Raw genomic sequence first — 14895 nt, 5'->3', positions numbered from 1 at the left:
ACTAGCAACCAACTTCTGTAGCCGCATCTCCTGTCCACCTTGGACTTCCACTGCAACCCAAAGTTGTACAGTCGACTGCTACATCAGTTAGTGCTACATCTACTGCAACCTTACCTGGAGTCTCCACGCTGTCACACACTACAGTAAGTATTAAAAGTGCTACCAGCACAACACGAACAAAAATGAATGCCGATGCAACCAGTCATATAGGTAAGGCTTTCTAAATGAGTTTTGGTGATAAATATGAATATACTACTTGTATTACAAACAGAAAAAAATGAGTTTTACCCATAAGTTTATTTTCCACATATAGATAGGGCGAAACTCACTGCCGTTGGAGTTACACACACTAATGTTAGTGGTAAATTTGCCCCTCAAGCTCTCTAATGTGAAAGAGCCAGATTATACCACCCATATTCCTGTTTAGTAATACATTTCTCTTTGAACAGTTCCATTGAAATTAAAGGGATCACTCAAAAAGTAAAGTAACATGAGTAAGGTGTGATACAGTTGGGCCCTCAAATTGTAACCTTAGGGAAGAATATTTTCTTGTTGTAATAAGCTGCTAAACTCAGCAGTAGAAGGGAAGTGTAAGTTTGCAATCTGGGGGTTTTAAAGCTTTATTATCGAATAAAATATATTAAAAAAGATAATTATCTGCTTTTTGATTATAACAATGTTATCAGGTATCAGTAGCTACCACAAGTGCTCAGAGCTTAATTAAAACAACAGTAGCAACTGGAACCCCAGCAACTCAACAACCTACGGTAATTTTTGGAGGACAAACCCCAGCACAACCCCAAGGTCAGCCTCGATTGCCACTTCCACCTCATATGACAGCACAAGTACCAGCACAGCCCCAGGTCATACCTAGTTCTCCTGTACCAGGGACTACAGTTGTATCACAGGTTTGTATGTAAGTTCTGGAATGTTTGACTGCTTAGAAGAATAATAGGGGTTTTGTTTCTTGGTTACATGTGCGCTTTTCAGTTTTATTTTAATACCAGGAAGAGTTTTCGCACCAACCCAATTCCCATAATATCCTGTTAGTGTCATCCTTATACATTCTGTAAAGAACACATATTAGCTAATTGTAATGCCTGCTTTGAGGGACTAGCAGTGATCTTGACAGTTAACTTGGCCAAGTTTGTCCAAGTGTTGTGCAGTGTAAGGAGTATTTCTGTAACTGGAACAAATAGACCTCTAATTGTACTGCTGAACTCCATTATTATAATGACTGTGTGCCTGCACAGGTTGTTTTATAATATCAGTGGCCTTGTCCTGAGCAGATGGCAAACTGACTGTTTTAAAGGTCATGGTGTATTAGGATTAGAGCATATGTTATAGTAAACTGATAAAATAAATTGGGGTTTAGACATGATAATATTTGAAATGTATTTATTTATTATTTGATTTGATTGGCACAGTTGATGTTATACTGAAGTAGTAATTTAAAAAGTTAAAAAATAGGAAAGAGAAACTGTGAATTCAGTATCGGCCATCTCAGTAATTGCTTGGATTTTTGACATATTTCATGATGGTTTTTATCAAGTAAGGTTACAGTTCCATGAACCATGAAGTATATAATGAATGACAGCATATTGGACATGAAAAATAAATATTTCTATGATTAGTTTAGTTAGTAACTGTATGGTATGACTATTAGTGATTAAATGGAAGTGAAGAGAGCACCAAACTACAGCGGCAATAGCCAAATAACTGAAGACACTTTTCAAATTGCTTTTATTTGGATAAGAAATGTTCTAGTTTTCCCATTATTTACATGTATTAGTCTATGCAGTGAACAATATCAAAAGACTATGTATATCTGATTTTTTTTTTAAACAGGAAATGCAAGAGAATGTGAAGAAATGCAAAAACTTTTTAGCTACCCTGATAAAACTTGCTTCCCATAATTCACCTTCTCCAGAAACATCCCGTAATGTGAAAGCTCTGGTTCAGGATTTGCTGGTAAATATTAAGCTGTGTTAATTGTATATTGTGCATGCTGTTTATAGATGCTGAAAATTGTTACTGTATTTGATACTCATCTATTTTTAGCTTCTGCGTGCAATAAAGTAATGTTGAAAGGTAAAAGTGTTGCATAAAAATACAGTCATACAGATGTTTCAGCACTGAATGCAACCTCACAATTTCATTGTTAATCAAGCTGTATTTTCTTTTGTAGTAGGTTAAAATGCTGATTAATGTCACAATATTTAATAAACATTATTAACAATACACTTGTTTTGATGGATAATATTTTGATGACATTTATTTAGAAATATAATAAATTAAATATGTTTTGTGAGAGCTCTCTGTGGCTCTGATCCTGTAAGCTGTGGTCTCTTATATCACAATTAAAGTCCCATTCAAGTAATTTGGCTCTGTATGGATGTAGGGATCTGCCTTTCTGGAGCAGCTTGCAGGATCAGGGACCAACTGAAACATTTTTCTAAGTCGTCACTAAGGCCAAGATTCTGTAAACAGATCCATGGGAGTCTTTTTGCAAGAGTGGGCCCTGAATGCCTATGGATTTCAAAAATTCCAAACTTAAATGAAATGACTTATGTGACCAAAATAGTGTTTTCGGTAGATGGAATCCACATGATTGGTCCTGCAGAAAAACTGACTTTTGGTAGCCTCCAGTACTACAAATGTTTCAGTGTACACTACAGAACAGAATACACTGCAAACAGACTTTATCAAAGGCTTTGACAAATCATCAAGCTTGCGTTGTTTGTGTATGCCAAGGAATATGCACCTGAAAGAAGATGATGGTCTTGAATTGATCATCAAGGAACCCTTGCACATTTTAAATATTTTGATTTGGAAAGTCTAAGACTCTTTCCCACATAAAAATGATCCAACAAAAATATTAGTGGTTCCAATAAAAATTAGCTTGAACTTTTGAAAGCTAATAGTTTTAAAGAATTTAAGTTTAAAACATTGAAAAATAAATATAGCAGGTATATTTTGTTTCTTCGCTATTATACTAAATTAACCACAGAGAGGCTCAAGAGTGGGATAGCTGAATCATTAGACAGCCTATAAGTATTTAACTAATGATAGTTTAAGAAACACTAAAAATGTACTTAGCTTAAATAGATCCTTCATCTTCAGTAATAAACATACATACATACATACATACATACATATTTTTCTATTTTAAATCAGACTTTCAAAATTCTACTTGTTCACTCATTTGAGTGTTGTTATTTTTTAACCATCAAGTAAAGTATCTTTTTCTTATCCTGATAGATTTTGTGCCAGGGCTAGTAAATGTTATGATAGTTTTTCAAGGTTGTTTTTAAACACCAGTTTTTGGATTAGTATTTTAAAGAAATCACTGTCTGAAAGTAATCAACAGAATGGCAGTATTGAATAAACACTTGCATGTTTGTGGGATCCAGTTGTTTCTTTAAGTTTCTTTAAGCATCCCTGAGGGAGTTGCATACATAAAGATCACAGATTCCTCAGTTCTGAGAAGCACAGTATATATAATATAAATTACAGGTTTCAGAGTAGCAGCCGTGTTAGTCTGTATTCGCAAAAAGAAAAGGAGTACTAGTGGCACCTTAGAGACTAACCAATTTATTTGAGCATAAGCTTTCGTGAGCTACAGCTCAATGAAGTGAGCTGTAGCTCACAAAAGCTTATGCTCAAATAAATTGGTTAGTCTCTAAGGTGCCACAAGTACTCCTTTTCTTTTTGATAATATAAATTAGTTCTTGTTAGTAAGATTTTATAGCTGTGGATGAGTTTGAGGGACTTTGAACTTTAAAAGTCCCTGTTGATTTGTAGCTTATCTATCTAGCTATATAAATATTTCCACAATGTTAGCCTGTACTAGTATATGTTCTCATTCTTTGGGAAAACAGGAAAATCCCAAATAGTTATTTTTTTCTTTCCACCCTCAGGATGCAAAGATTGATCCAGAAGAATTTACAGGCTGCCTTCAGTCCGAGCTGAAATCATCTCCTCAGCCTTATCTAGTACCTTTCCTGAAGGTGAATATAAATATTGTTTAGATCTTAATTTTATCTACCAAATAGGCTTAATTACTTCAGGTTTAATTTTTTTTTAGACTGTACAAACTAGCACACAATACGTAATCAGTTTTATCTGTCTAGAACATTTTTGTTAAGATTACATAGAAAAAGAAGACAAACTCTAATTTAGAAACATAAATATTCTGTGGGTTACTTGAAAATTATATTCCTATATTTAAATGGAAAATGTGAAGAAATGGGTTGTCTTTGGCAGCTTTATTATATTACAATTAATATAGGTAGTTAAAGACAACCCTCATGACTTTAGGTATCTTATTGTTGTAATGGGTTTTCTATGATAAATAAACATGGTATTGTCTATAATAAAGTACACCAGTCAGATGTGGTATGGTAGGTTACTTCACCAGTATGTTTGTAGTACCCATGTTGAGATACTTTTTTTGAGTGCTTTTGTCTAGTCTACATAAAAGCGATCAGGTACATTCAGTGTACATGGCAGTGTGTAAGGGAGATTACTAAACTCTTCTCTGGAACATGCTGTTGCTTTTTGTTGAAATAATTGATTAGTAAATTCTGTCAGGGTGGTCCTCCTGGGGCAGGGCTCACCTATAATGAGGAACATCTGGAGAAATATTATAAAATGTGGTATCAAATGAGATTGTTTCTTGTACCCCAAAATTAGCACATGCCGTTAAATTTTGCTTGCCTTACTTATTCAAAACTATCATTGACTTCCAGCTGCTTACTTATCTGAGCAGAGTAAGCAGAATTTGGCTCTGGTGCTCAACATAAGCTTCTAGATGTAAATCATGTATGTTTTGTTGTTCACCCACATCCTAGTTATCATAGTTTTCTGTTTTTCTCCCAACTTGCAATCTGTTGGTTTAGGGCAGAATTTGCTCTCATTTTTTAATTCTTCCTTCCCTGCTCCTTTTCCTTTCCTTTCCTTTCCTTTCTCTTCTCTTCTCGGATATAATTAACTCTTTATTTTTACACTATTCCCTGCTTTCCTTCTTCAGCCATCTCTGGCAAAAAGTTTTAACTTCTTCCCTTTCTTTGAAGTCATTTCTTGGCAACAACAATTATGTTTTTAAATAAAAACCAGAAGTTAAAAGTGACTACAGCCCGGGGTAAGCGCTGCAAAAGCCTGCAGCTGTCTGGAGGAGCACTTCAAAAGAAGATAATTTAAAAAGTTTATTCATAAAATACAGTGTACTCTTTTAGAACTTTTTTTGGATGAACCAGTCTGAACATGAAGCACACAATAACACACTTTTCTAATGAAGTCACTACAGTACATCAGTAATAATACAGTATACATCTATTGCCCTAAGACACACACAATTAAATCTTCTTGCTTTAGGTACTCTATGGGGAGAGGTATCTTACTGCAGTCCTTGGAGGAGTGCAGCTTACTTCTGCCAGCACACAGTAGGAATGGTGCTCATTTCTGCCCTTCCGCTTTTCCCCATCCACTTTTTGTTCCTCGCAGGATCTAAATCCATGCTTCAGGTAGTTCTAATGGGCTGCTGGTTTTGGGGCCTTAATCCCCTATGTGGTCAGATTAGGATAGATCATAATCTAGCCCACTGTGTTGACCAAATTCAAAATTAATAACTTGTGGTGAGATCCATGCTGAATTTTCCCTCTTCATATAAAATATGAAGAAAGTTAAAATGTACAAGTTTATTTCTCCTGAAGTGCTAGACAGGTCATACAACTGGTTTTAAAGATTTATGCTTTCCAGGGTGTGTGTATACATTTCAAAAACACTCTTTTTTTGATGGTTTAGTAAGTTTGATTTTTTCCCCATTTTTCTTCTTTTTATTTTTTGTATTTTTTTTTTTTTTTTTTTTAGAAAAGTCTGCCGGCATTGAGACAATCTTTATTGAATAGCCAACATTCGGTTTTGCAAGGACAGCCATCTCAGCAGCCGCTTCAACAAACCAAGCTGTCACAAGTTATACCTCAACCTGCCTCTGGAAGTATTTCCTCTAGTGTCACAACTCAGACAGTAGGAATAAGGCAACCAAACAGCATTTGCACATTTGTATCAAATACAGTTCAGCCTCCTCATGTTAAACTAGTACAATCAAATCAGAGTTCTCAACTGGTAGGTACTAAAACTTAAAGGAAAACTTCTAAATAGGTTGAATAGTGGTTTTAAAGTTACTCTTTATTTCCGTTATTACATTCTAATTTGGAAATACTTCTGTTTTTCGTTATCTTGTCCTTCTGATATGGCATGTTAGGTATTGATCCTACAAAGATTTACTCACATACTCACCTTTATGTACTGTGAGTATTCCTATTAATTTTAATGGAAGTACTGACACTTTATAAAGCTAAGGATGTGCATAATTCTTTGCAGGATCAGGGCTTTCATTTCTGGGAATTAGAGATTTTTATATAGTTACAGTGGATACTTACCTAATTATAGCAGTATAAGAGAGCTAGCTTTTTAAGACACAGGAAGAATTAAGATTTTAAAGATGATCATATGATCATGTAATCAGTGTTAAATTATTCTGCTTTGATTAGATTTTAATTTTATTTAAAACAAAAAAGGAAGGGTCCCTTTTTAAACTCTTCTGTACATTTTTAATTCGAAAACTATGAAGAAGAAAAGAATTTTACTGTACCAATCAGCTTGGTCTAGCCACAATACCAAAATGTTGTTCCCCACTCTTGCTGACACGGAATAATATCCTACTACATGCACACAGCCCCACTGATTTCAATGGGACTGCTCATCTAGTAAAGTTCTACTCACTGTGGCTAGTAAGGGTGATTCCATTGGGCCCATAGTATGTAGCATATATGGCCTTGTGTATGTATTTTTTCAGTTTCTACAATATGACAGTTCTGTATTGTGAATTGGTAAAATGACTGTTCTTAGGTATATGTTTTAATCTCATTTGGAGAAATTAAATGACTGCTGTAGTCTCATGAAGTAGCAATAGCTGCAGAGGCAGAAGGTTGCATCTTGACTTGCCAGAAAAAGTGTGTTTTCTGGAAAAAGGATGGAAATACATTTAGAAAACATAGACAAAGGTTTTATTATATAAAGAAGAGCTTTATATAAATCTATACTTCTGTGTCTGTTGTTTATTAGTAGTATGGCTGATTGAACTGAACTGAACCAGGTTAACCAAAGCCCTGTTATATCGCCTAGATTGTGCTATATTGGTTAAGTCAGCATCTGACAACAATCATTTCACTAGGTTATCTGAGTTACCACAACAACCACTATTCCAATTACAGGCAGACACTGAGGTATGTGTTCCCCAAACCCAGAGCACAACAAAGACCCTTGTCCAGATTGCCCAAGACAGTGCGACAGAGGAAGATTACAGCTGGCCTGCCTAAAGCTGACCAGTGCTTCGGGAGAAAGCTTGCCGGGCTTCAGATTCTCTAGACTTGGAGCTCACCGAAGATAATTTCAGGTGGCTTTGCAGACTGTCCAGCTTTAAAGGGGCAGAACTACTTGGAGTATAGCCTCTCTAGAGCCAGCCTGTCTACAGAGTCATTCAGTGCCTTCGACTCTTGATTTTTCTGATTTTTACAAAGGAGTCAGAGTTTGAGGCGTCTCTGAAACCTTTGGACAATCATGGTTGTAATATATAGCTATTCTATAATATAGGTGTTTCAGGGCTCCAGCCTCACTCAGTCTCACATCCTGCATTGAAGCAGTAGACTTTTCTAAAGTCCTGCATTAGCTAAACTCTGATTCTGTGGAAGTCTCTGGTCAAACTCCCATTAGCTTCAGTGGCAACAAGATAATGCCAATGCTGAGCAATCTTGAAAGTCCCACGCAGAAGCTGTTTCAGTTTGCTGTTTTAAAGTATTTTGTGAATTTTCCCTCAAATTGAAGTTGCATCAAATAATAAGAAAACAGTTTTCTTGTTTTCTCATTTAAGAAAGGGATATGGAACAAAAATTTTATGACAGCATCAAGATGTTGCCGCAAAGCTGAAGTGAGATTGGTAGCACCATTTTAGATGTGTGAGGGGATGCTTTAGTATAAATTTTCATCTGAGGGACCATGTACAGTTGTGGTGCATGAATGTAGAAATCAGTAGGAGACAAAGAAAACTTCAGTTTCAAAATAGTATGATGCTGCTGATGGATCAAAGAGGAGGTAATGATACCTCCTTTGTAAAGCACCCTGATATCTGTGGGTGAAAGACCGAGGTGGTGGTATTAATTCTTGATAGCTAAGGAAAGCTGGAATGGAATGTCTGATTAGGTTTTCCTTTCAATACTGAAAAAATATTGATGAGTGACTAATGTGATGAGCCAAAAACCTATTTGTACACCTGTATACTTGATCTAAGCCACAGTGTTCAAGGTTTGAGTAAACTGTGAATACTTTGGGGCTGGAACTGTGTATTCGTGTATGTGGACAGTACTTAGCACATTATGAGTACTACAGGTAAAGAATAGTGATAGAACTGTGAAACCAAACGGGAAGTTTTCCATATTTGTTGAACGTATTGAAGCTGTATGTAACATATCTAGTGGTGATAATCCAGCTGTGTGTTGCACTGTATGTATTGTATTTTTCAGGTTAGATTGAGATATCCTTGCGATCAAGACCAGGCTTTTTTGCTATTGGACAACTTGGCTGTAGAATTAATTTTTCCTTTCAGTTTTGATTCATTTGGGTGTAGGCATATGATTCATATTCACTTGCTGTGTTAGGTATGGACTTGCTGATAGAATAGCTGATAAAAGAGGAAACACTGCAATATGATAACAAAGGGCTTCAAGAAGTATAGTCAGTTCTAGGGTTGGACAGCAAACCTGAAGGTCTCTAATGGCAGTAGGAATGTTAGCTTTCAGACTGCCTTTGGTAAAAATCTTAGTTTAAACACAAAGAAATATAAATGTGTAACCAACACACCTCCTGGGTGTGGCGCTCTGTCTCATCTAGTGGCACCGAGACCACTTAGAGAGATATTAATGAGCCTGTTCTACAACCTTAGCTAACAGCCAGTTGGCTTTTAGCTCATGCAGTAGAGGCTCATGCACTAAGCTCCAGAGGTCCCAGGTTCGATCCCACCTGCTGACGACTGGGGTCTGTTGGTGTTACAAATGTAATGCTTGTGTTCTGAGTTCTTGGTTAGAAAATGTGTGTTTATGAAAACAGTGCATATTGTGAAAGCAGTGCATGTTGCCCAAAAGAGATAACTAGGATTTACTGGCAGAGGTGGATTAGGGATTTGTGAGGCCCTGGACCAGAGCAAGTGGGAAGGCCCCTCCCCACCATTTCCACCTGCAGTCCCCCCACACACAGACCCCCGTGCTCCTTCTGGGGAAATGGGGTTGGGGTGCAGGGGCTTCCCCCACCTGCCCGGTGGGTTAGGGTTAGGCAGGGAGCAGAGTTTGGGTGCGGGGGCTTCCCCTGCCCACCCGGTGCTCCTGCTGGGGAGCAGGGTTGGTACGCAGAGGCTTCCCCTGCTCCCTGGCAGGAATGCCAGGCGGGTTGGGGGACGGGCGTGCCCATTTTTCCTGTCCCCCCCTAATTGGTCGGGGCCTCTGGACATGGGCCCCGTTGGCCCAGTGGCTAATCCGCCACTGCTTACCGGAACAATATTTGCTCTGAGATATTTCTTAACCACTATGCCAGCCTGGGGAATGCTGCTAAATCAGTGGAATAATACGAAATTAGAAGTAAAATAAAATGGCAGACCATGGATACCTGATCATATGGGGATTTTGCTTTTCCCCAACCCACACTACTCTACTGAAATCTTTGGTTTTGGGTCTTTGCTGTTGAGCTGGTGGATTCTGAATGCGTTTTGGAGATTCAGTGGACACCACTCTCCTCTACTTTCTCTTTGGAAGACAGCTGGGATTGATCATTAGGTATCTACTGGTTTAAAGGAAGATTAGAGGAAGTTTACTGAAAGCGGTAAAAAAGTGGCTTGTATTAATGAACCTATTCATATAGGTCCTGTCACTGAACTAAAATGAGCGTATAATAAATTTGAAATGCAAATAAGCAGTGAACAGTAGATATTCAAAAGGCATTAATGCAGAAAGAAACCTAGACATAACAATGGACTGGAAATTTGATACATATTTGCAATGTAAGCCAGTGGCAAAAAGACAAATGTGAGTTTGGTGCTATAATATTATGGACCATTGGGGTGGCCTTTATCCACCAATGGTGGCACTTCCCTAAAAATACAACGTTCAGTTTTGGGTACCTTAATATATAAAAAAAAAAATCAAATTAAATAGAATTCAGAAAATAACAAAAATGGTGATTAAGGGACAGATTTAAGAGGAAAGATTAAGAGAATTAAATAAATATAGCTTGGTCAAACAATGACTAAAGGGGAACATGAAAAACGTTTACAAATATTTTAAGGGTTTAAACATTAAAGTAGGGTGATGAATTATTTAGTGTGATCCAAAGGAGTATAAATAGGGATAAAATTAAGTGAAGTAGTATTTCGGCTGAATTTAAGGGAAAATATCCTTACCATAAGATCTGTTACTAGGTTGTGGAATAGTCTCCCAAAGGAAGTGATGAAAGGCCCATTGCTTGAAACGTTTAAAAATAGATTAGAGAATATATTATAGAGAACAATCTTATAGTAAGTGGGAGAGGAGTTAGATGGCCTAATAGTTTGGGGTTTTTTTCGTTTCTGACTTCACCGATTCTTTGAAAGAGTATATCCAGCAACACAATATTGATCAAGGTGGAGAAAAAGAACTTTTTACTAGAAGATGCTGTCTGTTTGATTTTTTTTTAATTTTCTTTTTTTATTAATGTGAGGGGAGAAAACACAATTGCATATGCAATTTTACAAGCATCATTTCTGAGGCAAGTTGTAAAAATTTGGCCCCGGATAGCAACGTTAATGTTATATATGAAATCTAAACCCACAAAAGCAAGATAGAAGTGAGTTAATGCTGCCAGATTACATGATAGCTAAGGTTTGATATGACATTTATTTTCAGGAGTGAGTAGACTGATAAATCACAAGTGGCATAGCCACAAGTGAGTTAGCAAGTATTTACTCATGAGTGAAGATAAATGTCATATCAGACCATAGCCATTCTGTACTGTGTGCATATACAAGTTAAGTGGCTTATTTATTTCTTCCACAATATTTTCTCACTTAATTGTGAGAAAAATATAAAAAATACCAAACAGAGAATATTATATTCAGAATTGTATCATTTCCAGTGTGTTTATTTCCTATGCTGTTGCCTTTATTGCTATGTTTTGCATGTAATGGTGTGAAAACGTGGTTTGTTAGTTCAGCATGCTCAAGCTGCTGGCTGAGGTGCTTCTGTGTAAGGCTTGTTTTAATGCACAAAGGACTGGATTGTAACTTTACAACCCAGGCCAGCTAAGCAGCCAGCATATAGCTGTGTTGCCACAGGAGGTTGTACTATGCTCACTCCCTGCCCTTGCCTGCCAGCTCTCTGCCCACCTGCTTGGGAGGGGGAGTAGCAGCTTGCTATTAGATGCTCTTTGCCATGTGTAGGCTATGCAGATAGCATGGACAGGGAGTAATGGGGTTCCCTTTCTTTTAAATTATTTTATTTTATTATTTAAATTTGGCGATACTTTTTATTTTCACTTTATGTTTTCTGCTTTCCACCCTAGTATATTTATCCTCTTTTTATACTCACTTTTTATACCCTACCTCAACTGAAAGTTTTCTTAGAGAACTGTCTGTTCTCTGGACCCTCTTCTCCACTCCTGTTGTTCCTGTTGCCCATACCCTTTCTCTCTCTGTTTAGCCACTATCAATAACTGCCTGGTCTTTGGTATTAAACCTTTGCAACTCTTTACAATCTGTCATTTTACATCCTTTCAGAGGAGAGTAGATTGTCTCCAGAAATGAAAACAGGTATTGACATCATAGAGAGGAGAAGTTTACTCTTATCACCAGAGTAAAACTTAGTTTGAAAGAATATTGTAAGCATGGTGACTAGAGAGAGGTGTGGTTGAGAAAATTAGCTTTTCTGCCTTTCAGATCAGAGTCTTCTATGACATTGTGGACTGTCTTCCTGCCTGTTAAAGCACACTTGTTCTACATCTAGTGGTAATTCTTCCTCTGCGTCAAGATGCATTCAAATCCAGTTCTCCGTTCTCTTAGTATTTTCAGTTACCAAGCTCCTCTTTTTCTTCTAGATCGTACTTTTCTACCTTGAAGTTTGGCTGATGCTCTGATGATAATTGTCTTTAATGACTCTTCCCTATTCACTCATTGCCTGTCTTGGTTCATCCAAATACTTTAAAGGGAGAAGTGTTTCTCTTGGGCAAAAGGAGCGTTCCCAGATACATCCAGCTGCTCTGTCTCCCAGCCTCCTTTTCCCTTCCGTGTCCATAAATGTAGCTGCCTCCTTTTTCATTGAATTTTCTTGTTCCCTCCCATTTTTCCTGTTTTTGCAAGTTGGTTTCCCCACCTCTGTAATATTGCTTGTGTACACAGTTATGATGACTCCTCATCCATGCATGTCTTTGTCTCCTCTCAGATTGACTATGGCCTCCCACTTCTCCAAATTCCAGCATGTACAGAACGGTGCTGCCTGTCTTCTCTCACGTACAAAGATGCATGACCACACATAATGCTCATCCTTTTACTCCTCCACTGTCTCCTCATTAATTTCAGGCACAATTCAGAATTTCCCCCCTTGTTTTGCAAACTCCATGGTCTTACTTTAGCCTACCCCACCAACCATGTTTCAATCAGTTCCTTTTCACACTCCCTCGGCTTAACTAGTCCCAATCTCCTTCCCTCTTCCCATGATTTCACTGCTTATGATGCAGGAACCTTTTGTTCAATTTCTGGTGATGGAAAACTTTCCTTTATCTTCCTACCGCCGTTCCTTCTCAATCTATTTTCAAAACTAATTTGAAAACATAATTTCTCATTTTCACTGTATTTTATAACCCTGTAAAATTCTTTTTTAAGTCCGGGGTTTGGCCTGTATAGTAGTAAGGTGTTCTTGGGTACAGTTTGTAAGAATAATGCTGATGAGCCAAACAAAGATGCATTGTTTCCTGTTTGCTCCATGTAACATATTAAATTAGGTTGCAATCTAAACTGTAGTACAGTCTTCTGCAGGAAATGTTTAATAATTTTGTATGAGAGAGAGAGGAACTGCATCAACTTTAAAGGATGGTAATGATACAGCCATGACTGTGAAGGTTGTATGAGTTGTCATGTCTTCAGGACCCTGAATTGTCTGTATAGCTTTATCTTCAACCAGTCATGGCTGTGTCATTACCATCCTTTAAAGTGGATGCAGTTCCCCCCACCCTTCTCAAACAAAATTATTAAACATTTCCTGCAATTTTTTAGTTTGTTTATGGATTTCTTCTCCCTCTGAGAAAGCCACGTGTACTCGACAGTCTGCTGTTCTACATCTGTGCTATCCTGTTCCTGATATCATGAACATGTATTTTGATGATATTGAGATGTGACCCTTGCAGATTTTGTTGTTCTGTTTTTATTTATAAGGGATCAAGTTGAAAGGTTCTTATCCCATTCTGACTTAATTGAGAATTTCAATAAGGGCAATAGGCTTTGGCCCAAGATTAACTGAAGCAATAAAATTCTCTGATTTTAAAAATAAAAGGTACAAGTTAAAAGCTGACATAGTGACTATAAAAAGTCCCTGTTTCCCATTTTTGTGTGTGTGACTGCAGGTCTTGCATAACCACTTGAGATTTAATACAATGAAATACAATATTTTTGGATCAAGAAAATGACTTTTTTGCCAAACAATCTTTGTGGTTATTCTTTTTCAAAAGCATACTGCTGACATGTTTGTGTATATATATGACAAAAGTCCTATTTATGTCATGTATGTGGTTGTGTGTACGCACACACTCACACAGACATACATACATGACATAAATATGACTTTTGTCACCAGCTGTCTGTGCTTTAGAGACCCACATGCTTATATTAGTAATTATATATATATATATATATATATGTTGTGTGTATTTGTGTATAGAGTATAATATAAGTATACTTTTTTTTTCAATGATAGCAGATTATCCAGTCAACATCTGCTCAAACTGTGAAACGAAACCCTGCTTGCCAGACTACCCAGATTAGGATGCCAGTGGTAATAACTCAGACCATTAGACCACAAGGTATGGGTTTAAATGTTCTAGTGAGCTTATGTTACATTTGTATGAATTTCATTGTAATTTTATTACAAAGTAGTAGCATGGGAAAAAGTTAGCATTGACATTGGCAGGCTTGACATTACCTTTTACTTTTTTCCTGGCTGAAAATGCATGTTTTCACTATATCATTTTGACATATTTTTCAGTCTGATATAGCTAACTGTTTTGTAACTACTAATTTAGGGCCACATCCTAAATTGCCCAGGTTTCACTCAGCAGTTTCTTGTGTGACGGTTGGAATGAAGTGAGGGATTTGGTTTTTACTGTTTTATTGTATGACTGTTTCCCCTGGTGTGGGAAAGAGTTTCTTCACTGTTCTGATGCAGCCCTGAGAATGCTTTGGTTTAATCTCCCTGCTTTATCTCTCACCCTTGAGGCCACACATTGTAGCCACTGTCTTTCCAGCTGCAGAGGACCAGGTAGGACCCCTTTGAGAAACTTTTCAGCTATATGCCTTTCATTTGCCACCAAAGTCACTTTTTGTGATGCCAGAGACTGAGTGCTGCATGCAACATACCTAGCCACCAAAAGTCTGGGGTGCAAGAGACTAGGTATTGAACCTGTGTGTTCCATATAGCTGTGCAAAGATAGATTAAGGGACTGGCTTATTCTCTCCTCCTTATCTCCCTAGAGATTCTTGTTGTGTTTCCCAGCACCCCTTTATTACTTGCCATCTTTAACCTTGTTTCTCTTTACAGTTATCAAATA

The 14895-nt window shown here is 37.3% G+C and overlaps 1 protein-coding gene across 9 annotated transcripts in view; it reads left to right on the top strand.

The window, feature by feature from the left end:
• The window catches only part of LOC140896301 (transcription initiation factor TFIID subunit 4), a 200672-nt gene that overhangs the window by 26300 nt on the left and 159477 nt on the right, over positions 1 to 14895 (top strand). For 7 of the 9 annotated variants that reach the window (XM_073307898.2, XM_073307897.2, XM_073307895.2 and 4 more), the window contains exons 3-8: positions 6 to 143; positions 687 to 908; positions 1849 to 1971; positions 3921 to 4010; positions 5872 to 6126; positions 14046 to 14151. In XM_073307898.2, the coding sequence (XP_073163999.2) occupies positions 6 to 143; positions 687 to 908; positions 1849 to 1971; positions 3921 to 4010; positions 5872 to 6126; positions 14046 to 14151 (934 nt within the window). The remainder of the gene's footprint in view (positions 1 to 5; positions 144 to 686; positions 909 to 1848; positions 1972 to 3920; positions 4011 to 5871; positions 6127 to 14045; positions 14152 to 14895) is intronic. The other 2 variants (XM_073307901.2, XM_073307900.2) reach the window with 2 other exon arrangements.

The sequence above is a fragment of the Lepidochelys kempii genome, chromosome 12, assembly GCF_965140285.1.
Source record: "Lepidochelys kempii isolate rLepKem1 chromosome 12, rLepKem1.hap1, whole genome shotgun sequence".
NCBI lineage: Eukaryota > Metazoa > Chordata > Testudines > Cheloniidae > Lepidochelys > Lepidochelys kempii.
This window is presented reverse-complemented; position numbering and strand designations above follow the sequence as displayed.